The following is a 23,688-nucleotide window of genomic DNA, read 5'->3' on the forward strand; positions in this document are numbered from 1 at the left end:
ACACAATCTATTCAGCATCTGTGTTTCTTCCAACGCATGGCCTCCTTTCATTTGTGTACGTTGTGCGTATTTCTACGGGGGGGTAGACAAAGCTATCTATGAGAATAGATTGTGTGTGTGTGTGTGTGTGTGTGTGTGTGTGTGTGTGTGTGTGAGTGAGTGAGTGAGTGAGTGAGTGAGTGAGTGAGTGAGTGAGTGAGTGAGTGAGTGAGTGAGTGAGTGAGTGAGTGTGAGAGAGAGAGAGAGAGAGAGAGAGAGAGAGAGAGAGAGAGAGAGAGAGAGAGAGAGAGAGAGAGAGAGAGAGAGAGAGAGATGCACTTCGTTCTGGTGTAACCAGGAAAGAAGGAAAGAGTGGCGGGGACACATTTATCTTTTAGTACAGACAGGAAGTTGCTTTTCTTTCACTGTTTGAAACAACATCATCCTCCTCGTTGAGACCGACCTCAACGCAAGGTGCAAGCCTCCACTTTTCACGGCACAGCTTCATTGACTGATCCCGGTCACTCCGTACGACCGTCTTTGACTTTTTTGTAATTAGACAAGCACGTTTTAACTTTTTGCTTTTTTTTGGGGCCTCTTTCGTAATAAAAAAAAAGCACAACCGCTGCACCGAATAAAAGCGATGTGGGCGGCCGTCCATGGGAGGGTATGAGTTCTGGACCCAGTTATAGGAAACAACACTGGGTTCTATATTAAGAGGCTCACTTATTAAGGATTAAGGATTTCCTCATCGATCAGCCTGTATAAAGTACATTCTCCACTTCCAGAGTAGTTACACGTACCGTAGTCCCATATTTAGACCTTTTGCAGCGAAAAACATTATGTATATCTGAACTAGTATACCCATTCACCTCTAAGTAATTATTAACCTCACAGTAAACTCAGACAGACAGCTATCTAACCGGATAGTCTGCACTGTTTTATCAAGGAAACTAGCAGGCTAGATGTTCCAAAATTGGCTGTTTGTTGTTGTTTTTTAATCCACATCTGATTTCTTGGTGGGTTTTTTTAAGTGTCGTCACCATTAAAACCGAGCAAGTATTTACCGAAATGATACATCACACACACACACACACACACACACACACATATATATATATATATATATATATATATATATATATTTTAAAAAAAAGCTCATAATGCTGCTTTTTTTTTTTTTTTTTTACATCAGAAACGGTAAATAACCGACACAAAAGCAGCAATGAAAAAATTAAACAGACTGAGGTTGTCTGCCTAAATCTCCTTTTATATCTCACCAAAGAAATCTCTGTAAGGAACAAGCGGCAGGAGCACATCTGGTCGAGGAGCACATCAAAACAACAAACACCTTTGATTATAAATAGACAAATAAAGGGAGCTTGAGCATACAAAACATTCATATATAAAAATATATATTACATATCTGATCTCACTACAGTTGGAGCTCGTTTAAAACTTCATCACAGTCATAGAGGAGAGACCCAGGTTGGAATCACTCTTTATTCGTGTTTTTCAGAAAGTGAAATGGAAATTTGGTCACCACATGTACGAAGGCTTGCAGATGTCCATGTTTTCACGGTCTGGTCACTGACGAAAATCATATTTGTGTCAGCCTTATCCTATATTAATTCAAGATTGGACATCAAGCTATGAATTGTTGAAAAAGGGCGATGGTGATTGAATTAAAATTTATATTTATTGTAGTTATGATGCAAGTATGGTATTGTACAAATAATGCGCATCTTCATATTTGCCTGGAGGCAATAAAACATGTCAGATGAACTTAACATTTGTGACAGTAGCTCTGCATGGTTTTAGTGTGCTGAAGCACTGCCCTAGTGAACAGCCTCACCTACTATTTAGGGTCACATTCTAGACATTCACGAAACATGATGTGAACTCACCTTTTGTGCCCTATGACCTTGAAAATTGCCATTTTTGAGCTCAAATAAAAACACAAAACTCACTGGTTATTTATTTGCGAATCATACTGAGGTTGTACATGTGCATGATTTATTGGCGATACATTGTGTGTGTGGAAGAGACCATTAAACTTGGACTCGATTTCAATACAAAGGGTCACAACACGATTCTATAACAATATATTGACACGTTATGCATAATGAGAACTTCTAAGTATACCACCTGATGTACAGAACAAAAATATTTCACGGAACAAATACAGTCCATTACAGAAATTAAATTAACTAATTAGTGGTCGCATAACTTCCAAACATATTATCTACATCGATCAGCCACGACATTAAAACCACCACTAATAACCTTGTTATTAGACACTAATCTCTTGTTCAAGTTCAAGTTCAAGTTCAAGAGATTATTTGTCACATACCTCGTGCCACCAAAACAGCTCTGACCCGTGGAGGCATGGACTCCACAAGACCTCTGAAGGTGTCCTGTGGTATCTGGCACCAAGACGTTAGCAGCAGATCCTTGAAGTCCTGGAAGTATGTATATGTATGTGACAAATAACCTCTTGAACTTGAACTTGAACTTGAAGTTGCGAGGTGGGGCCCCCATGGATCGGGCTTGTTGATCTAGCATATCCCACAGATGCTCGATTGGATCAGACCCTAACCCCAGCCATCCACATGATGTAGAAAAAAATGTGATTCATCAGTCCAGGCCACCTCCTTCCTTTGCTCCACGGTCCAGTTCTGACGCTCACGTGCCCATTGTAGGTGCTTTTCGGGGGGTGGACAGGGGTCAGCATGGACACTCTGACCGGTCTGCAGCTACAGAGCCCCAAACGCAGCAAGCTGTGATGCACTGTGTGTTCTGACACCTTTCTATCATCGCAGCATTAACTTTTTCAGCGATTTGTGCTACAGTAGCTCTTCTGTGGGATCGGACCAGACGGGCTAGACTTCACTCCCCACGTGTATCAATGAGCCCATGGGCGCCCATGACCCTGTCACCGGTTCACCAGTTGTCCTTCCTTGGACCACTTTTGGTAGGTACTAAACACTGCATACCGGGAACACCCCACAAGACCTGTTGTTTTGGAGATGCTCTGACCCTGTCGTCTAGCCATCACACTTTGGTCCTCGTCAAGTGGCTCAGATCCTTACGCTTGCCCATTTTTCCTGCTTCCAATCCATCAACTTCAAGAACTGACTGTTCACTTGCTGCCTAATATATCCCACCGCTTGACAAGTGCCATTGGAACAAGATGAGCAATGTAATTCACTTCACCTGTCAGTGGTTTTAATGTTGTGGCTGATCGGTGTATATTACAATTTGCTAAATCGACTGAGAAATGGAAACAGTTGGAGTGTTTTAAGAAATTCAAAACAAATCCCTTTTTAATGTACTTTTTCCTATTGATTCTCATTCATTTCAGAACATTTTCACATTAGAAGTAACAGATAAACACACAGAGAAAGAACATTAAACAAAATCATCAAAGTGAATAAATAGGGTTTACAGTTCTTTCAGAGGGATGAGTGACATTTTCCTTATGACGTCATTGACCGGCTTGGCCCGGGCGCGCTCCAGTGATGAAAGGTTCGACTCCGTTTTGAGATCCGGTTCTTGACGAGTCACTCGGTCAAAAAAAAAATATATATATATATATAATCAAATCAAAAAGAAAGAGCCGTTCCATTTTTCCCACTCCGAGTCAGAAAGAGTCGTCTGCCTCCGGGCGGTCACACGAAGCACTGAATTCTGTCCAAAAATGAATTACGCCGGATGGAAGCGTCCGACCTGTATCAACCCCGGCGGTCGTTCGACCCAATTATCTTTTATTAAATAGTGTTTATTATTGTTATTATTTTTGTCAGAGACGCGCAACGTGTGAACCAAGAAGCGAAAAAAAAAAAAAAAAAGCAATGTACTTCGCGAAAGTACAGACCAGTGTCATTCAATATGACTTATCCCGAAAGCCTCCGTCGGGTCGTGCCTCCCTCGTTCCGGAGTCGTTCGAGAGATTCGTCGGCGAGTCCTGCGTCGCTACACTGACTGGACAGCGTGTGTGTGTGTATTGTGTGTGTGTGTGTGTGTGTGTGTGTGTGTGTGTGTGTGTGTGTGTGTGCGGGGTGCAGTGTGACCGACGGGAGGACCCAGGATGCTGTCAAACCGAAGATACCCACGGAACTAGGTAAAGACCCGCCGAGCGCGGAGTTTTAACGGGCTATGAACAGCTTTTTTTTTTTTTAATCTCTTGTTGGTGGGGCCCCCTCGATGTAAACAGTGGTTGTTTCTACTGTCTGTACTGTAGCTAGCTCCTCTCCAGCGGCTAACGTCGCGGCTAGCTAACTGGCTAAAGGGCAGACGTCCGCACCCCGGGTTCGACTGACACTTCACGCCGAAGCAAAAGTCACTATCGCAGCCGCTTGGCTAGCGACACCCGGGTCCCCCGCGGGGGTTGCTTTTCACGCAGCTCTTTGGGCTGTTTTGTTTTGCTTACTCCGGTCCCGTGTGCACCGTATTTCTTTGTTTATTCCTCGTGTTGTTTACTTTCGGTGTGTGTGTGTGTGTGTGTGTGTGTGTGTGTGTGTGTGCGTGCGTGCGTGCGTGTGTGTGTGTGTGTGTTGTTGTCGTCGCCGGCGTGAGGTAATCGGCGTCACGGGACCCCCGCAGGCACCAAGCGGGCCGCTGTCTTAAAAAAAAGAAAACAAAAAAACAAGCTCCAACGCAAAGCTCCCGGTGGGTGCGTTACGTGTTCACGACGGCGTTTATTTTCGGGGGCCCCTTCCACGTAAATACCGAAAAAGGTGTTGTTGCGGAACAAAATGTTCCTGCTGAATTGGGCTGCGGTGCTGTCATCACCCGAGCGAAAGGGCTTATCCATTGGTTTCGTCTTAAGAGCCAATCACACCAGTACGCGTTGTGGAAAGAAGACTATTTTACTACCTCCCCCCTCGTCCCGATCCATCAGATAACAAGTTGGAAAGAAGACTACATTCACTACCTCCCCTCGTCCCGATCCACTAGACAACAAGTTGGAAAGGAGACTATTTTACTACCTCCCCTGCATCCTGATCCATCAGACAACAAGTTGGAAAGAAGACTGGCTGTTCCCGGTGGCTCCAGGTCCAGCAGGCTGTTTCACCACACAACCAGCAGTTCATGCATTAACAACCACGTGTCGCTAGGCGGTAAAGAACAGGTGTACCCCACGCACACACGTATATTTCAGGGGAGGAGAGTCGTCGGGGCGGGTAACTCCTCGCGGTGCGCCGGTCGAGGGCCTTGTGGTGAAGCCATGGTGTGTTTCCTTTGCAGCGACCAGAATGACGCGAACATGAGCGGCGCAGATGGCGTCTCAAGATGCGAGGCCACCCGGAGAGGCGGAGGGAGGCGGCCCCCCGCGGAGACGCTCCACCTGCTGTCCGCCGTCGTCGTGTGGCTCGTGACGGGGACGACCATCTCCAGCCTCAATAAATGGATATTCGCCGTCTACAACTTTCGGTACCCTCTGCTGTTGTCGGCCCTGCACATGCTGACGGCCATCGTTGTGGACTACGGGCTGATCAAGCTGAGGGTGATCCACCACACGGGGGCCGGGACGCAGAACCTGACGCACAGCGCCAAATGCAAGGTGTTCATGCTGAGTCTGACGTTTTGCGCCAGCATCGCCTTTGGCAACATGGGTCTGAACTACGTCCAGCTGTCGTTTGCCCAGATGATCTACACAACGACGCCGCTCTTCACTCTGGCTATCTCCACGCTCATTCTGGGAAAGCAGCATCATATCCTTAAGTATACGGCCATGATGCCCATCTGCCTGGGGGCGTCCTTCAGCATCATGGGCGAGGTCCAGTTTGACCAGACAGGCTGTTTCTTCGTGTTTGCGGCGACTATGCTGAGAGGCGTCAAGACAATTCAGCAAAGTAAGCACTCCTCTCTCAGCTTCTATCTACGTCATCATGCTGTTTGTTTACCACACATCTGTCATTTAAATAGATGTTTACTGCTTGAGCTGCATTATAGTATCACTAACCAATGCAAACTATAAAGGTGTGAGGCAGAACCTGAAATCCTTTTCTCCGTGAGAAAATGGAAATTGTTGCTTCTATGGCTCAGGCAGCAGCAGGCTGCAGCCCTGGGGCTGTGAAGTGACTCACCATTTAACACACCCGTATAAAGGTGTGAATCAGATTTTTTTTTTTTTTTTTCTGCTCAATAATTTCCATCAAGTCAGTAGGTTTGAATGATATTTGAAAAAACTAAGGATTATTTTCCCGCAATACAACCTGTATCAAAAATGAGGAACCTCCGTAAAAAAAACAAAAAACCTTTTAATGGTCACGGATAACAAAGAGGTCTTTGTTCCTATTTTCGCTATTATTATAGTGAAACGGTCCACAATTTGGTAAAATATAAGTCTGTTTTGTTTTCAAATTGATGTCAGCTGGGTAGGTAGCATCCACACTATTCTAACTTTTTATGTAACATTTCCAGATGTAATTATTGCTTTTGGAATTCCTATAAACAGTGTTTATTTTTTTTCTTCAGAGATACAACGTTGTTTATTCATATTTTGACCTCCTAAATAGTTTCTAAATATACAACGTTATACATAAATAATGCGTACATCTTATCAGTCTGAACGCATTTTCTGTACGTGGAACAGTATAGGTTTCTAGAAAATGAGGCTAATTGTCGTCAGTTAAGATTCTAGATATAGAGCTACTTTAATATCTATTATATATGATTGATGTAATTAAGACAATATATACTGTATGACTTAATCACACAAATATTCCCCTCCAAAACTGTCGGTTAGCTGCGTTGTCTCGACAGGAGTTCCTCTTCTCCTTACGCCCAGAGGCTTTTGCTGTGTATAAGGTTGTGTTTCGGCTGACACCTTTAATTAAAATACCCTTTAGAAAACAGCCCCCATTGTTATAATCATCGTCGGGGCAAGTCTCGGACCAACCCTGTGCAGAGGTTAAATGGATGTTGTCGCTCGTCAAGTCATGATTATTTTTAATCATGACTCTGTGTTTAGAATCCATCCTGAAATGCTAGACCAGCTCGACTCTGTTGTCTCAAGTTTCAACACGCTATTTCTGTCCCCTCTAGTCGTCATAATGGTGATATGCGGATTTTTGCTTTTCGGTGACATACTTTGCGGAGGGGCACGCAGGCTTTTATTTAACCTCACCGGCGACGTAACGCGACAGCAAAGAATGTCGTACCCTGCCATTCCGGCTTCCTTTTCGACTCGTGTTTTTTTGCGCCCGGCTTAGCATCCCTTCTGTTTTTCTTAGGTATCCTGCTCCAGGAGGAGAAGATCAACTCTGTGTTCCTTCTCTACCTAATGTCCATTCCTAGCTTCTGCATCCTTGCCGTGGCGGCCCTGGCCCTGGAGAACTGGGCCCTGCTGGAGTCCCCCCTGCACTACGACAGCCAACTCTGGGTCTTCATCCTCCTCAGCTGCCTGGGCTCGGTCATGTACAACCTGGCCAGCTGCTGCGTGATCACGCTCACCTCCGCTGTCACGCTGCACATCCTGGGCAACCTGAGCGTGGTGGGCAACCTGCTGCTCTCCCAGCTGCTCTTCGGCAGCGAGCTCTCCGCCCTCAGCTGCGCCGGCGTGGTGCTCACGCTGTCCGGCATGCTGATCTACCAGAACTCGGAGTTCATCGCGAGCTACGTGGAGGCGCGCAGGGCGAAAGCCCCGGGGTCGGAAAAGGAGATCTTCCAAGCTGCGTGTGCAGAGGACGTGGGTAACAGTGTCGCACCGGAATTGACTTTATCGGATCGTCAGGAGAGAACGCAAGAAAAGCGGGGCAAAAAGATGGATTGAACTGATGTTTGGAGAGAGGTGGGAAAGTTGTTGGAAACTAGTTCTGGTGGTACCAGGACACATATGGTGACCTCAGGGGGGCATGGACCCTGAGTTATTTTCAATTTATTTTTAATTTTTATTTTGTTTATTTACTTTACACTGTGCCAATTTAATTATTTCTCCTATGGTGTCAAGGAGTTTTGATCCGGAAATCGGGCCGGTGTAAGGAACAATTTCTTTTTTTGGCGGTTCTCCTCTACTTATCATGCACTTGTTCCTAGCCATTATCGTGGTATATGCTTGCATGAGCAACATGGAACTGTTCAATACCTCATGAGGTACACGCGCTGTCACTCATACTACTCCACTGTGAAAATGCTCTTTTGTCGAGGGCTTGTGTAGATGAGGGGGGGCGACAGGAGGAGCCTAACGTTGTTACTGAGGGAGATGGAGAGCTCTCCAGCAAAATTATAAAAATGGGCACAAATTGTAGACAAACAATACTTGCGGTACTGTTTCCTGTATAAAACCATGTCCTGTCATCGGAAGGGACTGGGTTTTACGGCAGCTGTGTGTGTGTGTGTGTGTGTGTGTGTGTGTGTGTGTGTGTGTGTGTGTGTGTGTGTGTGTGTGTGTGTGTGTGTGTGTGTGTGTGTGTGTGTGTGTGTGTGTGTGTGTGTCTGCGTCTGCGTCTGCGTCTGCGTGTCTGTGTGTGTGAGAATTAGAAGTGCACATGTTATAGTCACTGTAGTGCTAAAGCTTCTGTGTGGATAAAAATCACATGATGGGATCCTTGCAAGGCAGCTTTTTGTGTAAGGGCGTGGGGTTTGCTTGGTCTCATTAAAATGAGTCAAATGAGTAATTCCATCTACTGAAGCAAAGATCTAAAACTCCATTCACGCTGCCACTCTATTTTGACCTGATTCGTATTAGGTTTTTTTTTATTGGTTTTTTTTTTATGATATTATTGAATTTCATCATTTTTATTACCTCACCCCGCCCACCCGACAGACATTGAATATAATTATTTGGAATGTAAACCAAAAAAAAAAACAGGTATGATTTTCATCTTAATTTACCATCTAATCCTGATCTTCAATATCCAACCTGAATTTAAACACTAAGGTTGGATAATTTGCCAGCAAGGGTGCCTGTTCACACCGTATTTGGCGCAGCGTGCAACTAGGCAATGCAGCGTGACAAAAGCTTTCCGAGACAGACAGACAGACAGCCAGAAAGGCGATTACATAACGCCACCACTCCTTAAACGTCTATAATGACAGAGCTAGTGGAACACACTGGAGCCAATTACAAAGCGCATATTGATTAAGAAAAGCATTTCTCCCCTCACCGGGTTCCATGCCGGGTGTCTTGTGTTTTGCCTGTGTTGCTGTCAGCATAATACGTTGCTGTGAGCAAGTCCGTATCAACTATGTTGAATGAGCATGTAAAGACCCAGGTTACATCATACATACTGGACAAATGAAGAGTGTTTTTACCCAAAATTGGGAATCGGGCATGGAGCGCCGCAGTGTGAATGCAGCGTCAGAGGAGACCTGAACGTTCCCTCCAGAGCGCCGCTCCCCATCCAACCTAGATAGTTCCTCCCATGCTGGCTCGAAACGAAAAAAAAAAACAAAAAACCAAAACGAGGTCTCTCCGGAGTTATTCCAATTACTTTCACCGCTTGCAATGGCGTGCTCGCTGCGGGAGACGGCTATTAATAGGTTGAAATACTCTCTAAGGAGTGCCACTCAACTTTAGCGCTCCGCACCTCGTGGAAACGATCAAGCCTTCCTCTCGGATTGCGTCTGAGCGTCCACCCAGTGTCATCCCAGTGTCATCCCAGTGTCATCCCTCATAGCTCTGTTAGTTCTACTCTGCTGGTGCCTTTTTTTTTTTTTTTTACGTTTTAGTCAACCTGAACACGTTAAAAACGGACTTTGTTGGGCAATGTTACTTTTATTTATTTTAACATCTATGAAGGGGGTTTTTTGTTGTTGTTGTTTTTTAAACTTATGGAGAAAAAAAAACATGTTTTTGCCACCTTTTTCTGTGACGCCGTCGTGGTGGATCTGCACGAAGGGCGTTTTCACGGCCCTTTTATTCATTTCCATTTACACCTGCCCGCTCGGTTCCAGGAAACGAAGCGGTCGAGGCTCAGCCCTGCACGGCCGCTCGCGGCACAGTCCCGGGTCGGGGAGAGGAACTGGCCTCGTTGGATAACAAACGGTCCCTCACTGCGGCGGCGTGGCACAGGTCAGCCGAAACCACTGGTCCCTCCTGCAGCATTTCCGCCCGCCTTCCGTCCGTCAGCGCCGCCGTAGGCCGTTTCGGGGAGGGGAGGGGAGGGGTCCGTTTATCCGAGGAATGCCAAAACTGTTGACTTTTTAAAAGTCTCCACCTAAAGCTACCGTGGGCGCCGGGGCTTTGGAAGCCGCCGACATTCGCACTAATTCACCCGACCGACGTGTTTTCTAGCTCCTGCGAGACGCCTTACTCGGTAACACGGAGGGTGTGCTGCGCACTCCTGCGCGTCTCGCTGAAATGGGAAACGAAATGCACAGGGCGCCACAGCCCAGGGCTTCACGGCCGGAGCGTCGTGTCACATTCAGCGCTGAATGTGCGCTATTATTAACCTAAGCTGTTGAAACGTCTCAAGCAATAGACAACTTTATCTACCGCCATAGGAAACGCGCGCTCACACCGCCGAGCGGAACGGCGTTTTCTTTGTTTTTTTTTTGTTTTTTAAAGCGGCATCTCCGACGCCGTAGTGAACGCCATTTTGTTTGTTTGTTTGTTTGTTTGTTTGGTTTCCACCGCGGCAGATTAAACACTCCAGGCTCACACGTTTAAGCCGGCGCGCAGGGGGATGATGACGGGTGGTGTGTGTTCAGGGCGGCGCATCCAGCGGCCGACAGCCGCTTCACAGCGACAAGCCCCGGCAGAGCAACTGCCGAGGTACGACCTGCAAGCGTTCCATCAAAACGGAGATATGATCGCAAAGCATAAGCATGCATCCATCCCGCCGGACATACGAGTCTTTTATCTTGCGTTGGTCGTCTTCCGTGGTGGTTGGACCGGCGCGGCGGCTTGTTTTCCTGGCGGACGACGACGGGGAGGAAGAGCATAATTGCACTGACGAGTTACAAAGACGCTGCCTTAGAGCACACGGTTCTGGTTCTTATATGCTAATATAGTTTGATGTAAATAGTTTATTTTATTGTCTTTATGTATTTTACAGTCCTTGTGCGGGTGGCTCAAATATACCGGTTCACCCTCCCGAGATTTCCCAGGAGTTGTCGACCGATCCTGAGTTCTTTATTGGCCGTGACATTAGTGAAGCGAAGATGAAGACCAGTTGGTGCTGATACATCATGTAAAAGCATGGCAGACGTTGCATTCAGACGTCACATATGTCGCATTTCAAATTGCATCTACCGATTTGAATAAACCATAATAATGTTGACAACCGTTCAAGTTTTTTTAGGTAATTTTGTTTCGAAATTTCAATTTGGTTGCATTTACTTAAAAAAAAAATTAAAAAAAATACGCAAGTATTACGCTTTTTCCTTCCACCAACAGTTTCTCCGAGTCCTTTATCCCTCTGGCTCATAATATGAGAATTGATTGTGTCCGGACTCAAAGCTTTGTTTTTATTCTCTCGGAACGCAAACGAAAACCTGTGCGTTTGCAAGTTGAAACCGCCGCGTTCACAAATGTAATCTCCGGAAAACCAAAAACCATATCTTCAAGCGGGAGCCGCGCCGCACAGTTCAACGATCGAATCGGCAGTTTCGCAGACTGATAAGGACGAGCCACGAGGAACATGAACTCAGGCCAATGTATCTGTTCTCCGGCGCGTTGAATGACATTGAGGGTGTAGTTCGCGCATCCTCCACTCGGTGGAGCAGTGCGGCCCCTGACTGCCCCGCTATCAACTGCTGTGCATAGCTGGGTACATGGACAAATAAAGTATGCTGTATCGACTGAAGACTGTAGTCTTCCAACTATACTGTCAGTTCTTTCTCGGTGTGTGTTTCTGTGTGCACAAGTGAAGGTGGAGGGGAGGGGAGGGGGTCGGGGAGGGGGGTTTCTTTTCCTGGGCTTTCCCTCCATACAAAAATATGTGCTCCTTGTGAACACTGTCACTGAGCAGCCATTCGTTTTTGCCTGAATAAGGAATTGTTGGTCTCTCTCTCTTTTCTCCCCCCCCCCCCCCCCCCTCTGTATTTTTAACCCTTTGCTCTCCCCCGATGTGTTTTAGACGGTGCCATTCTTAATGCTTTTCCCGATTTGCTAACGTTGGTTTGGGTGCCAAAATGTCAAACGGAACGAGCCGCCGCAACGCACCAGGGCAAGCGCTGCGAAGCTTCGCGCCCGCCGGGTTTTTGGACACGCGGTAGATGACGTGGGCGCCACTAAACTCAAAAGTCTTGTACCTTTCCTTCAACTCACCTCAGCAAATGCCCCAGACGTGCGTCCCGGACTCAGTCCTGTTGAATGGGATGTGATGTTAGGGGTGGGCCCGGCCTCCGTTGGAAGAAGGGGGTGGGGGGCGGCGGAGGAAAGGGTAGGAGGAGAGAGAGGCGATGCTGAACACTCCTCAGTGGAACTCTGGCTGTTGAACATCTCTCAGGAACTATTAAAGCATCCTCAGGTGGCAACCGTGTTGATCTGTAAGATCGCACCCTGAAAGGAGGTAAGCGACGCCTTTGCTGAATCCCACCGCCATTGCACGGACAAACGTATGAATGGTTTTTGGTGCATTTGCGTGACGTCAAGTTGAATAGCTTATTTTTTGAGAGGGGCCTCGAACGCAAGCTTTTTGGCACGACTTGTCCCACGTTACTATATATGTACTTGTTTCAGGCATTTCTGTTCTGCGTCACGTAGAAGGGCTCTTCAGAAAACACTTAACACATTTCTCCCTCCACCGCATAGTTTACAGTTTTAGACTGTTTACATTTAGATTAATAAACACCCGAACGCACCAGGGCCATTGTAACCCCGAATAAAAACAAAACCAAAAAAAAAAAACTTGTGAATATTATAAGGACATGTTGCTATCCTTTAACCCAGCAATAATAACAATGCAGCTTCTCAAAGACCTCTACAAATATCAGTTTCCGCGCAAAACCGTCGTCTCCTACCCAGAAGATGGAGGGAAAGGCTGATGCAGGACCGCCGGTGCGTGAAGCGCCCCCCGGGCCTCTGAGCAGCCAGGACCTCTCCGCCGTCCAAGATGAAGAAGTTCTCAATCAAATGGTGAGGGCGACAGAAATGAAGGCGGTCAAAATGATCGGACCCAGCGTGGCATTTCGTTTTTCGTTCGGTGCGGGGATGACGGGTGTCTTTGGACTTTTGCGGAAGTTGAAGGAAACCTTTTAAGGTGGATTTAATACATTTGCTTGGTTTTTGAGACATAGCAGCACCCCACTTAGACACCCTAATGGCAATTACATAGATCATTTTATTTACTATATCTTAACTTACAGCAAAATATAAAAAAGACACGACCAAATGTTGGCCTAAGGTCTCCATGTTTACTAATTCCACTAATTGTTGCAAACAGTTTGTGTGCTCTCTGTTTGCTAGAAGTTAAATACTAGAGTTTCGAAATCACCTAATGGTTAGAATGAAGTGGCTGTTCCTGATATTGGCTATTCCTTGGTTGTGAATCTATTGAAAGTATTGATAATGGAGTTGTTTTTCGAGTCGCACGAGACAGGGTAACACCGTGTCCTACTGTATATGCAGAGGTGATGCTGTAAACATGACTGGATTTCAACCTGGGAACATTGGTAGAATGGTATGCAAGGTTCCAGGGTTCAGCCGCACGCAGACAACAACACGAGGCACGTGTCTGAGTGAGATGGGTGGGATGCGACGGCACTACGACAGTGCACTAATATGCGCGGTGCATGTCAAATAAAACCGAATGTTTTGTTAATTTGATCATAATCCTGTGCATCAGAACATCTTAACCGCTCAAGGAAAGGTCTCTCAGCTCAAAGGGAGGCTGCAGCTGTTAACACTTAGTCAGTGTGGTATTCCGACGTGCATTTCTGCAGAGGCCGTATTGGTGTTGGACCGCGATTTTACACGTTTGTTTTTTTTTCACGCTAAGGAGCTGATATCGTACCAAGACGGTTGTTCATCTCTTATCTCTGACAGCTGGATAAAGCGGTGGATTTCGAGGAGCGAAAACTCATACGGGCCGCACTCAGGGAACTGCTCAAAAAGAAGAGAGGTAAGTCCCGCAATTCGCCGCGATCGCACGCAGAAGTATCGCCGGCTTTCCCCTCTGATCGCCCCGGACTCGATGTGTCGCCAGATAAGAGGGAGAAGGAGCGGGGGTCCAGGCAGCAGGAGTTGAGACAGCAGGGTTTAGGCAAAGGAGGGACAACGGGCATGGGCGTCGGTAGAGGGCTGATGAGCCAGCAGCCACCACCGAACAGTGAGCATCCCTTCACAAAAGCACTAAACCTTTGGCGCACACATGGACGCTCGCTTTGCATGATTACCTACAGAGGTGGAACTTGCTAAATCCAATTGAAGGTTTTTAGAGATTTCTTACACATGTATAACTTGGCTATTTTATCATAAAGATATGGAATTTTCCTCCCTTAATAGAGCCAAAAGGTCAGCTGCCACTGACCCCCTGCAGCCCGTCCAGCAAGGCAGCAGCCAGGTAAGAGGCTTTCACTGACGTTGCGCCTTCGGGGATAGCGGGGCGTGCGATGCCTGGAGCGTTGAACCCCGTCATCACAGGGTTAACTGTAGGTCTCCACCATGTTTGCGCAACTCTGTCCACGGAAAGAGGTAACCATGGCTTGGTGTGTATGTCGAAGACATAAAGTGAGCTTGCACTGTGTATACATTCTGCGCGTTCCCTTTACCCCTCAGCAACACAGACCCTGCTCTGAAGAGCCCCGTGGCCGCAGCGCCCAACACTAAAAACGTCAAGCAGATGCTGCTGGATTGGTGCAGGGCCAAAACCGAACCATATGAGGTGATACGACGGTGCACAGCCTCTCCTCCATCTCTGTCCTCTTTGATCCCCCGTTTGCCTTCCCTCCCGAAAATTAAACGCGCCTTGTTATCGCCCTCCCCCCAGGGGGTGAACATCCGCAACTTCTCCTCCAGCTGGAGCGATGGCATCGCCTTCTGTGCCTTGGTGCACCGGTTCTTCCCCGACGCCTTCGAATACTCCATCCTCAACCCCAACAAGCGCAGGGACAACTTCCAGCTGGCTTTCACCACCGCAGAGTCAGTCGCCATTCCTAATATGAGCATGCGGCTCAAAGGCTGCAGGCGGCAGATAAGAGCGAAGGGATCGAGACGCTCTGACCAGCCGCGCTGTCTCTTGTTTAATGTCTCCACCTCATAAAAATAAGTCATAGTAACTCTCTCTCTTTCTCTCTCTCTCTCTCATTCTCTCCCTTCTCCCCCGCACACCCTTGTTGTTGCAGGAAGCTGGCAGATTGCCCCCCTCTACTGGACGTTGAAGACTTGCTCCGCATGGACGAGCCAGACTGGAAATGTGTTTATACTTACATCCAGGAGTTTTACCGATGCTTGGTGGAGAAAGGCCTGGTCAAAACCAAGAAAAGAGCATAGACACCGAGAAGTCGGGAAGAAGCCTTTCATAATTTACTGCACCATTAACCTTTCATACACATATAACCCACCGGTATTTATATTGCTTTGTGTTATGTGTCTATTTAAGTGGACAGCTGGCGCTTAGGATCAGTACATTCCACTGAGATTACACATCAGCATGCATCTCTGTGGAAGCCGTGGATGATCTGGGAATGGCTTTTCATGGCACTGATGTGGGAATTGTCCTAGTCAAAAATCAGTGTATGCAATTTAAGAATACACATACGATACATGGTTAACATAATTTCTTGCATTATGTGTTTCTATTTCCTACTCGCCAAAAAATGCCAATAACATGCCTTTTGTACTTCTATGAAACCCCATTTTAAATTATATCACGAATAAAGACAGGGATTAAAAAAAATAAAAATAAATAACAATATTGGTCTATAGGGCAGAGCAGCAACGGTGTTAACAAAAGCCACGCCGATCTGATCCACTGACATAAGTTTGATCCTATGATTCCTGATTCCATCTAATGTCTAAAACTGTTAGTTTTATTTTTTTTGCATTTGAATAACCCCAAAAAAACCCCACCTCTCAATAAAAAATATAAAAAAGATGCGTAACAACAGCCACTACGACTATTATTTATTTATTTATTTATCTATTTGTTTGTTTGTTTATCTGTCAGTCGGTCAGTCTGTCTGTATGTCTGTCTGTCCATCTATTATTTGTTTTATTTGTTATTATTTTACCATGCAGCTCCAGCCGTCATATATATATATATATGTATATAAAGCTTCACTGTTGTATCACAACTTGTTTGCATCCTTATCAAGTATTTGCACGAGAGTGACTAATAGAGTCTTATAATCATAAAAGAAAATAAAAATAAAATAAAAAGCAATTAACTGGGGGCACCGTGGTATCGGCCGTGGGGCATTCTCATTGTGCACATTCCAGTGCGGAGTGGGTCTGAGGATCAGTGCGTCACTAACAGGACAGGCGCTCAGTTATTCATAGGGGGTTGAATAAAAAGTGCAGTTACTACGGTACACAGCCTATAGGGGAGGCACGGGGAGGGATGCAGTGTGACGCTGGCGCTGCACGGAGCAGGTATTGCCGCACATCTGGGCTCCAATCGCCTAGCTATTATTGTTGTTGTTATCACTATTATTATATTAGCGTTGCTTTGTATTGTCGTGGACGGCAAAATGCCGCTGCACGGACAGGGACCGCTGGAGGGTGACCGTCTCCTCTCCTGACGGCTCGTCGTGGGCTTTCTGATCCGCTGTCCATGGTCCCAGAGCCGTGCGTCTCTCCTGCGAACCGCTTGACTTTCCACCGTCGACCTTGCTCTCATAAGGTGCAATAATAATAATAATAATAATAGTAGTAGTAATAATAATAATAATAATAATAATAGTCCTGAGCGTAAATAGCGCCAAAAAACCCACGACACCGATGCTTTGCCTCGTGTGAATCTCAGCCATCACTTTGCGGTTCACCTTGGGATACGCCTGGAAGGTAAGAGAGCGAGAGAGAGAGAGAGAGAGAGAGAGAGAGATGCCAGGGGGCTTTTTTTTTTTTTACCCCCACACATTCCGCATTATAGAGCACGGATAACCTTTGCTATGTGTTTTTAATGATCAGGTCTATCTTTAACGCATGTGTCCGACCGTGTGGGATCATTTCTTCCAAGTAACGGAAGCGCTCACCTCCAGACCCGTGTGTCATCAACAGAGCAGGTCACGGACGGACCCGGGTCCCATCAAGGTAATAGACTATTATCGAGGCCCACTTCTGCTGCTCCGGCTGCTACAGAATAATAGCTTTCGCTTTGGCTTTGAGCCACACCTGCTCGAGCCGTCTTTCAAAGGTCGCAACCACTGACACACAAGATATCCTACATCATGCGTGGGTGTAGTTGGTGTATCGTGCATGTGTGGGAGAGAAGTTAAACGGTAGGACGGTAGGACGGTATACCTGCGCGATATAGTTCCCCTGGAAGGCATAGACCGGCAAAGGTGTCTAACCCTCACCCACCGTGTGGCCCATCTCCTGTGGTAGGGGATGGGGCACAGGGTGGATGAGGGAGACGGGCTTCCCCATCACCAGCAGCGAACGTCACACTATGGTTCCCAGTTTCCTAACAGGTCGGCAGGGAGAGGGCAATGATAGGCAGACGGATAGATGGATAGATGGACAGACAGAAGTGTAAAGTGCAGAGACCCAATTCCTCGCTCAGACTTTCTTTCGCCTTCACCCTGACAACAAACCACGTCGACGGTCCTCTATTTTGTTCGTAAAAAGGAAAATGATTGGACAGCCTAATACTGCTGTGAAGAGCTGTTCTGATGATGTCATCAGTGATACTGTTTAGTGGCCAAGAGCGAGCCGGGGGGTTGTCACAACTGACACATATCCTTTAGCCGTCAGCTTCCCTTCGCCGCGAGTCAATCTCCTTCCTGCGATATTTTATAATTACACTGTCGATGTGACTCATGGGCAGATGGTTCAGAAGTGGTGAGTGGAAAATAAGATACACACGCGTTCCATTCTGCTTTTATGGAACGAGCGAGGTTCTTAAGGTTAATCACTACTCCCCCCTGTGGGAACCATTCATTTTATTTTCCTCTTATCGTTACCGTTTTCAATTGCTCTAGGTTGATGGCAGGCATGCAGCAGAAGGAAAGGAGCGCCGACCAAGCCAGGCCCACAGTGGAAACCGGACATCGTGGTTTCTCGGCGTCTCGTCCCGAACTACCAACGCGGCCGACGCTCAGGAGTCCCTCGGCCGCGGACGAGAGGCAGCGTGGGCTGGGCCCCGTCCAGGTCCCTGGTGCACCTGCTAAAATGCAAAAGCAAAGCCAGCCGGGGCAGCCGGGGCAGGCAAGGCCCGCGTCCGATCCCAAACCGCTCCAGAGTGTCAGCCGACCACGACCGACCGCTTTGGTGACGAAGGCTAACTTGAAGGCGTCCAAAGTCCCCGGGGACCCCAGCAGGGATAAGGGCTCCATTCCGGTTTGCATCGCAGCGCCTAAGAGCGCCAACGCCCCGCCCCAGTCCCTACATAGTCCCCACAGTCCTCACAGCCCTCAGCCTTACGCCAGCCAACCGTACCTGAACCCCCAACCCAGCCTCCCCCTGCCCAAGCCCAACACGAGCCCCAAATCTAGCCCCGGCTCACAGCCTCAGAGAACCCCATCGCCCGGGGGAACAGCCGAGAACCAGGACAATGACTTCAGGTGAGACCGATAATATCTGCATGTCCATCGTCCATTATTTAAAGTGGCCCATGTCTTTGACGCAAGGGCTCTGTTGTTTTCTCTTCTTATCGCTGCGTAAATTGCTCCTTGGCTCGTTGTTCCTCAGCAGCTGACGGATCGAACCTCTGCGACCGCAGCCACAGACTATAAGAAAGACCGTGTTGGCCGGATTGTGTCACATGGTCGAAAAGCTGCATGTTTTTACTCAGAGATGTATGAACCAGACAGAACGGCGCAAGTGCATTCTCTTGGCAGCTGTCCCAAAAAACGCTCGTTTTGTTTTGCCCTCATAAACACAAGGCTCCCTTTAAAAACATCCAATTTCTTAAGATATTCTATATACGCCACTGTATTAATGATATCACATGCGTTACAAAAAATAGTTTCGTTTTTTTTAGCACACTCACACACGCACACACACACACACACGCACACGCACACACACACACACACACACACACACACACACACACACACAGATTTAGGCGCCTAATAGATGTTAATCAGCGCATGGAGCTATCTATAAATGTCATCAGCTGTTGTTTTGTTTTCCTGTTCTTTGACAGGGTGTACATAATCACATGGAATGTCGGATCGGCTGTTCCCCCGGATGACATCACCTCCCTGTTTGTGCCAAATATTTCGAATGGGAGCACAGATATGTTTATCATTGGGTAAATAATCATCTCGCCCAGTGCCAGGGGAGTCCGCTCGTCACCCACCCCCTACCGTCTGCGCTGCTCGTGTACCAATCTTTCATCTGCTTTCCTGTTTCTTCTGCCCTTTCGCCCCGGTTTGATGGTATGTGTGTGTTGCTTTGTACCCTCTCCAGGTTGCAGGAAGTTAACTCGATGATCAACAAGCGGCTTAAAGATGCCCTGTTCACGGACCAGTGGAGTGAGCTTTTCATGGAAGCCCTCAGTCCGTTTGGATATGTGTTGGTCAGTATTGACTATCATGTCTGACTGCATGTGTGGCAGGTTCTTTTGGAAAAAAAAAAGTCGTGATTTTCTTTCGGTACATTTGACTGCTATCTTATACCATTCTATTTCCGCGATGAGACGTACGGTGAACGTTCTATATTAGGGATGATCCTTTCGGTGCGGTTTTTGGATTATGCAACAACCCCCCCCCCCCCCATTCCACTGCAGGTGGCATCCCAGCGAATGCAGGGAGTTCTACTTCTGGTGTTTTCCAAGTTCTGCCACCTTCCCTTTCTGAGAGCAGTGCAGACGGAGAGCACGCGCACGGGACTCGGGGGCTATTGGGTACGAATGACCTGGAACACGGTATCGCCGTGGACCGATGTGCTGCGGCGGTGTGCGCCGTCTGGCCAGTAGACGCATGCGTGTGTGGTTGTGTGCACGTACGTGAGTTATTATTATTATTATTTTTTTTTTTTGTTGACCTTCCTCCGCATGTTGATGTCAGCACCACCCCTGGCTGCTGGTGCAGTCCCCCCCCCCCCCCCCCCTCTCTGTCTTCTCTCTTTGAGGTCAGTGCAGCAACAGCAGGACTGTCTGGCTCTCCGGTTCCTCCGGTCTGGTGGCATCAAACGCCGAAACTCTTTTAGGGCCGTTTTTTTTATGTTTTTTTTTTTGGCGACAAGTGCATTGGTTTGCATGTGTTATTTACGGCGTGGCACGCGGGGGGGCGTCTGTTTAACATTGTGTCACGTTGTCTTTTTCCACCTCTGGTGCCAAAGGGTAATAAAGGTGGCGTCAGCGCGCGGATGACAATGTTCGGCCACCCGGTGTGCTTTCTGAACTGCCACCTGCCGGCGCACATGAGGAACCTGGAGCAGCGCATGGAGGATTTTGAGAGCATCCTGCAGCAGCAACAGTTTGAGGGAGGGACGGCCACTGGCGTGCTGGACCACGAGTAGGTGGAGGCTCTTTACTCCTGCAACTGAGACGCGATGTGCCTGAACCGCCGGTTTTGCTGAAGCGGCTCAGTCAAATGTTTGTTTTTTCCCCCACCCTTTTCTCTCCTCCCAGTGTGGTCTTTTGGTTTGGGGATCTGAATTTCAGAATTGAGGACTATGACATCCATGTGGTGAAATGTGCCATCGATAGCAATAAGCTGCCTCTTCTGTGGGAGAGAGACCAGGTGATGAAGCCTTTAAATGTCCTATTTTTTCAATTCTTATGCAGATGGATAGATGAATTCTCCCTTGATCACGAAGGGCCAAGAGAGGGCGCTGTGATCCTAAATATAGAATTGTCGTTTTGTTAGGCTTCATTCCGGCTTTTTCGACTGGATATCTTTGTTCTCATCTCCCTTATATGTACCTTCCGCAGCTTAATATGGCTAAAAGCACTGAGTCCATCTTGGAAGGCTTCATAGAGGGCCCTCTTAATTTCCCCCCTTCTTATAAATTTGACGTGGGCACTCATACGTATGATACCAGGTATGTTCAGATGCTTTCAACTGCTTCATGATGTTTTCTCACATGGAGGTTAAATTGTCACATATTGAAATACTGCCGACCACGACGACTTCTTACCCCATTCCCCACTTCTTTCTTAGTGCGAAGAAGAGGAAGCCTGCCTGGACCGACCGCATTCTGTGGCGCCTCCGTCGCACCGGTTCGCCAGTCCCAACACACAACGCTGCCCTGCAGCGGGGTCTGACTTCATGGTTGGGTGGGGCGACGAAAGTCACACAGCATGCATACCGCAGTCACATGAGCTACACTATCAGTGACCATAAGCCTGTTTCTGCCCTTTTTTCACTTCATGTGAGTTTGCTATTGAAGCTACATTAACACAGACTTTTAATGTAAAATAGCAGGACAACTACACTCAAGCAGGTTGTTTTTCTTTCATTTCTTTTCTTGTTTTTGATTTTTCGCTCCTTCTTAAAAGCATGCTGACGAGACCCCACCCGTATCTTAGTCTTAGCCCTTTACAAGACACTTACACCCATGTTGAAACACCTTGCCCCCCCTCCCCGCCCCCTAAACCCCCAAACATGCCCTGTACCAGAGCTGCACTATTAATGGACAGCAAAGTCGAATGATCTGTAATGTGAATCAGAATGTGAAGAGAAGGGCGTTTGATTTGTTTTGAACTTGAGGCATGTTATTGTAATACCCCTTTGCTATAGGTGGAGACCTATAGGGAACGGGCGTTAATTAACCTCTATTAATCAAATGTATGAATTGACCTCAATATAGTCGACGTGGCACTTATTCTTTCACTCCGCAGCTTATTGTCTTGTCACCCTCGACACACAAGCACAGATCCTTTCTCAGTGTAGTCGTGTTTTCCTTCTCTCTCTTCTCTCCTGTTTACTTCTGCTTTGTGCGTCATAGTTTCCCTTCAAGGTGGACATGCCGCTGGTAGAACTGCAGATGAACAAGGAATGGTGCAAAGTCTCCGATGCAACAGTGAGATTCACAACGGCAACAACCTACCAGCGGAGCTCATGGGACTGGGTGGCAATATACAAGGTCATTTTCACTTCACTTGAGGTTAAATCAGTTTAGCTTAATATCAGCACTGCAGGCGTGAATATGTTGCTTTTAATCGTTTTCACATCTGGATTCTTGTGATTTTTCTAAATAGGTTGGATTCAAACATCATAAAGATTATGAAGCGTATGTGTGGGCCAAGGGAGAGCACATAACACAGGTACACCGACGTTCACAACTTCAATATTGTTGTTCAATAAAACTGCAGTTGATTTCTTGTTCTTTTCTGAATCTCAGGTCACATTTACGGAAGAGGATATTCCAAGGGATGGTGGGAAATATATTCTGGGTTACTACAGTAATAATATGAACACTATTGTTGCAGTGTCACTGCCAATCCAGGTAAACCTTTCACAGAAATAAATATAGGTATATAGTAGAAGTAATATAAATATGACTTCCACTCTTGGGCCTGGTGACACATTTCCTTTTCATTCACCTCATCTGCTCTTTATAGATCAATATTCCGGTCCACAGCCCCACTGTGGGCGTGTCCGACGGCTCAGACGTCAGCTCCGAAGACGACAGCACGCTGGTTCTGCTGGCTCCGCACTCCCGCAGCCCCAGCCCCAAAACGGGAAAACAACACCACCACCACCACCACCACCACCACCACCACCGTCACCAGCGCAGTCGCAGCCCCGCCGTCCCCGCTCTCCCCTCCAACCCCCTGCCGTCTCTGCAGGGGCTCGGCCTCTGTCCCCGCTCCAAGGAAGGCCAAATGCACGGCCGCTCGCCGCGCCCGGCTTCTAAAAAGGAGCGGCTGGTCTCCCCGGACACCCTGCCATCGCCGTCCATCAGCCCCCTCAGCCCCCGCAGCCCCCGCAGCCCCGTGTCCCCGGGCGGCGGGGTGACCGCCCCCGAGGCCCTGATCGCCGCCATCCTGGGCGAACACCGGCCGGCCCAGGCGGGCCCCATAGGGGCCCGGCACGCGGAGAGAGCCGGGGAAACCAGTCTATAAGGGAAGTTCTAAACGATCATTCAGACACTGCGTAGATGCTTGCAGTCATTAGTGGAGGCGAAGGAAAAAGAAGAACGCTGGTTTGCATCCACCTCCACAGATGCTGAATTGACCCCACACTGTCGCTGTGCTCGTAGGAGTAGCACAGTTTAGGACCTGTGCCGTAGTTTGCAACACTCCGCGAAGTAGCCAGACAACTTGTCTGTTTCTCAGCCTGTCATTGTGACTCCATCTCATACACTGTGTGTAACTCTGGAGCGGGTCCAAACCACAGAAATCGACGTCTGTATCCTACCCGAAAAGTGCTTTTATAGACTCATAATCTAAATTATATTTAAACAAACAGCGAACGTCAGACCAAATTCAGTTTAAATCTGAAATTGGTCGTTATCATAGAAAGCAATCGATCCATGGAATATAATGTATCATAATCAGGGCCTCTGGCTGTGTGTGTGTGTGTGTGTGTGTGCATATGTGTGTGTGTGTGTGTGTGTGCGTGTTTATGTCTGTGTGATGAGAGAGAGATGAAGATGAAGAACGAGATAAAGCGTTGAGGAAGATATTGGAACGGAGATGCGATTTACTTGGAAAAAAAACAACAACAACAAACAACCAATTTCAAGTCTAGAACATT

At 47.4% G+C, this 23,688-nt stretch overlaps 3 protein-coding genes across 3 annotated transcripts; all 3 read left to right on the forward strand.

The window, feature by feature from the left end:
- The first annotated feature begins 4,046 nt into the window (after positions 1 to 4,046).
- On the forward strand, positions 4,047 to 8,006 carry slc35e4 (solute carrier family 35 member E4). Its single transcript, XM_080017442.1, has 3 exons — positions 4,047 to 4,102; positions 5,230 to 5,837; positions 7,221 to 8,006. Exons 2-3 carry the CDS (start codon positions 5,249 to 5,251, stop codon positions 7,757 to 7,759), a joined length of 1,128 nt encoding a protein of 375 aa, XP_079873568.1. The 5' UTR covers positions 4,047 to 4,102; positions 5,230 to 5,248; the 3' UTR covers positions 7,760 to 8,006.
- Positions 8,007 to 12,329: 4,323 nt separating this feature from the next.
- On the forward strand, positions 12,330 to 15,364 carry smtna (smoothelin a; the record flags this gene model as incomplete). The annotated part of the gene is made up of 8 exons (XM_080017670.1): positions 12,330 to 12,443; positions 12,841 to 13,009; positions 13,919 to 13,994; positions 14,079 to 14,201; positions 14,378 to 14,435; positions 14,651 to 14,756; positions 14,862 to 15,013; positions 15,217 to 15,364. The coding sequence occupies exons 2-8, from the start codon at positions 12,902 to 12,904 to the stop codon at positions 15,362 to 15,364; spliced, it is 771 nt and encodes a 256-aa protein (XP_079873796.1). The 5' UTR covers positions 12,330 to 12,443; positions 12,841 to 12,901.
- Positions 15,365 to 16,563: 1,199 nt separating this feature from the next.
- Positions 16,564 to 23,054, forward strand: inpp5ja (inositol polyphosphate-5-phosphatase Ja; the record flags this gene model as incomplete). Its single annotated transcript, XM_080017671.1, has 15 exons — positions 16,564 to 16,594; positions 16,839 to 16,876; positions 17,420 to 17,505; positions 18,016 to 18,597; positions 19,185 to 19,292; positions 19,451 to 19,559; positions 19,770 to 19,886; positions 20,324 to 20,499; positions 20,616 to 20,727; positions 20,919 to 21,028; positions 21,148 to 21,358; positions 21,935 to 22,072; positions 22,188 to 22,253; positions 22,331 to 22,435; positions 22,551 to 23,054. The coding sequence occupies 15 exons, from the start codon at positions 16,564 to 16,566 to the stop codon at positions 23,052 to 23,054; spliced, it is 2,493 nt and encodes an 830-aa protein (XP_079873797.1).
- Positions 23,055 to 23,688: the final 634 nt, after the last annotated feature.

The sequence above is a fragment of the Zeus faber genome (genome assembly GCF_960531495.2).
Source record: "Zeus faber genome assembly, chromosome: 17".
Taxonomy (NCBI): domain Eukaryota; kingdom Metazoa; phylum Chordata; class Actinopteri; order Zeiformes; family Zeidae; genus Zeus; species Zeus faber.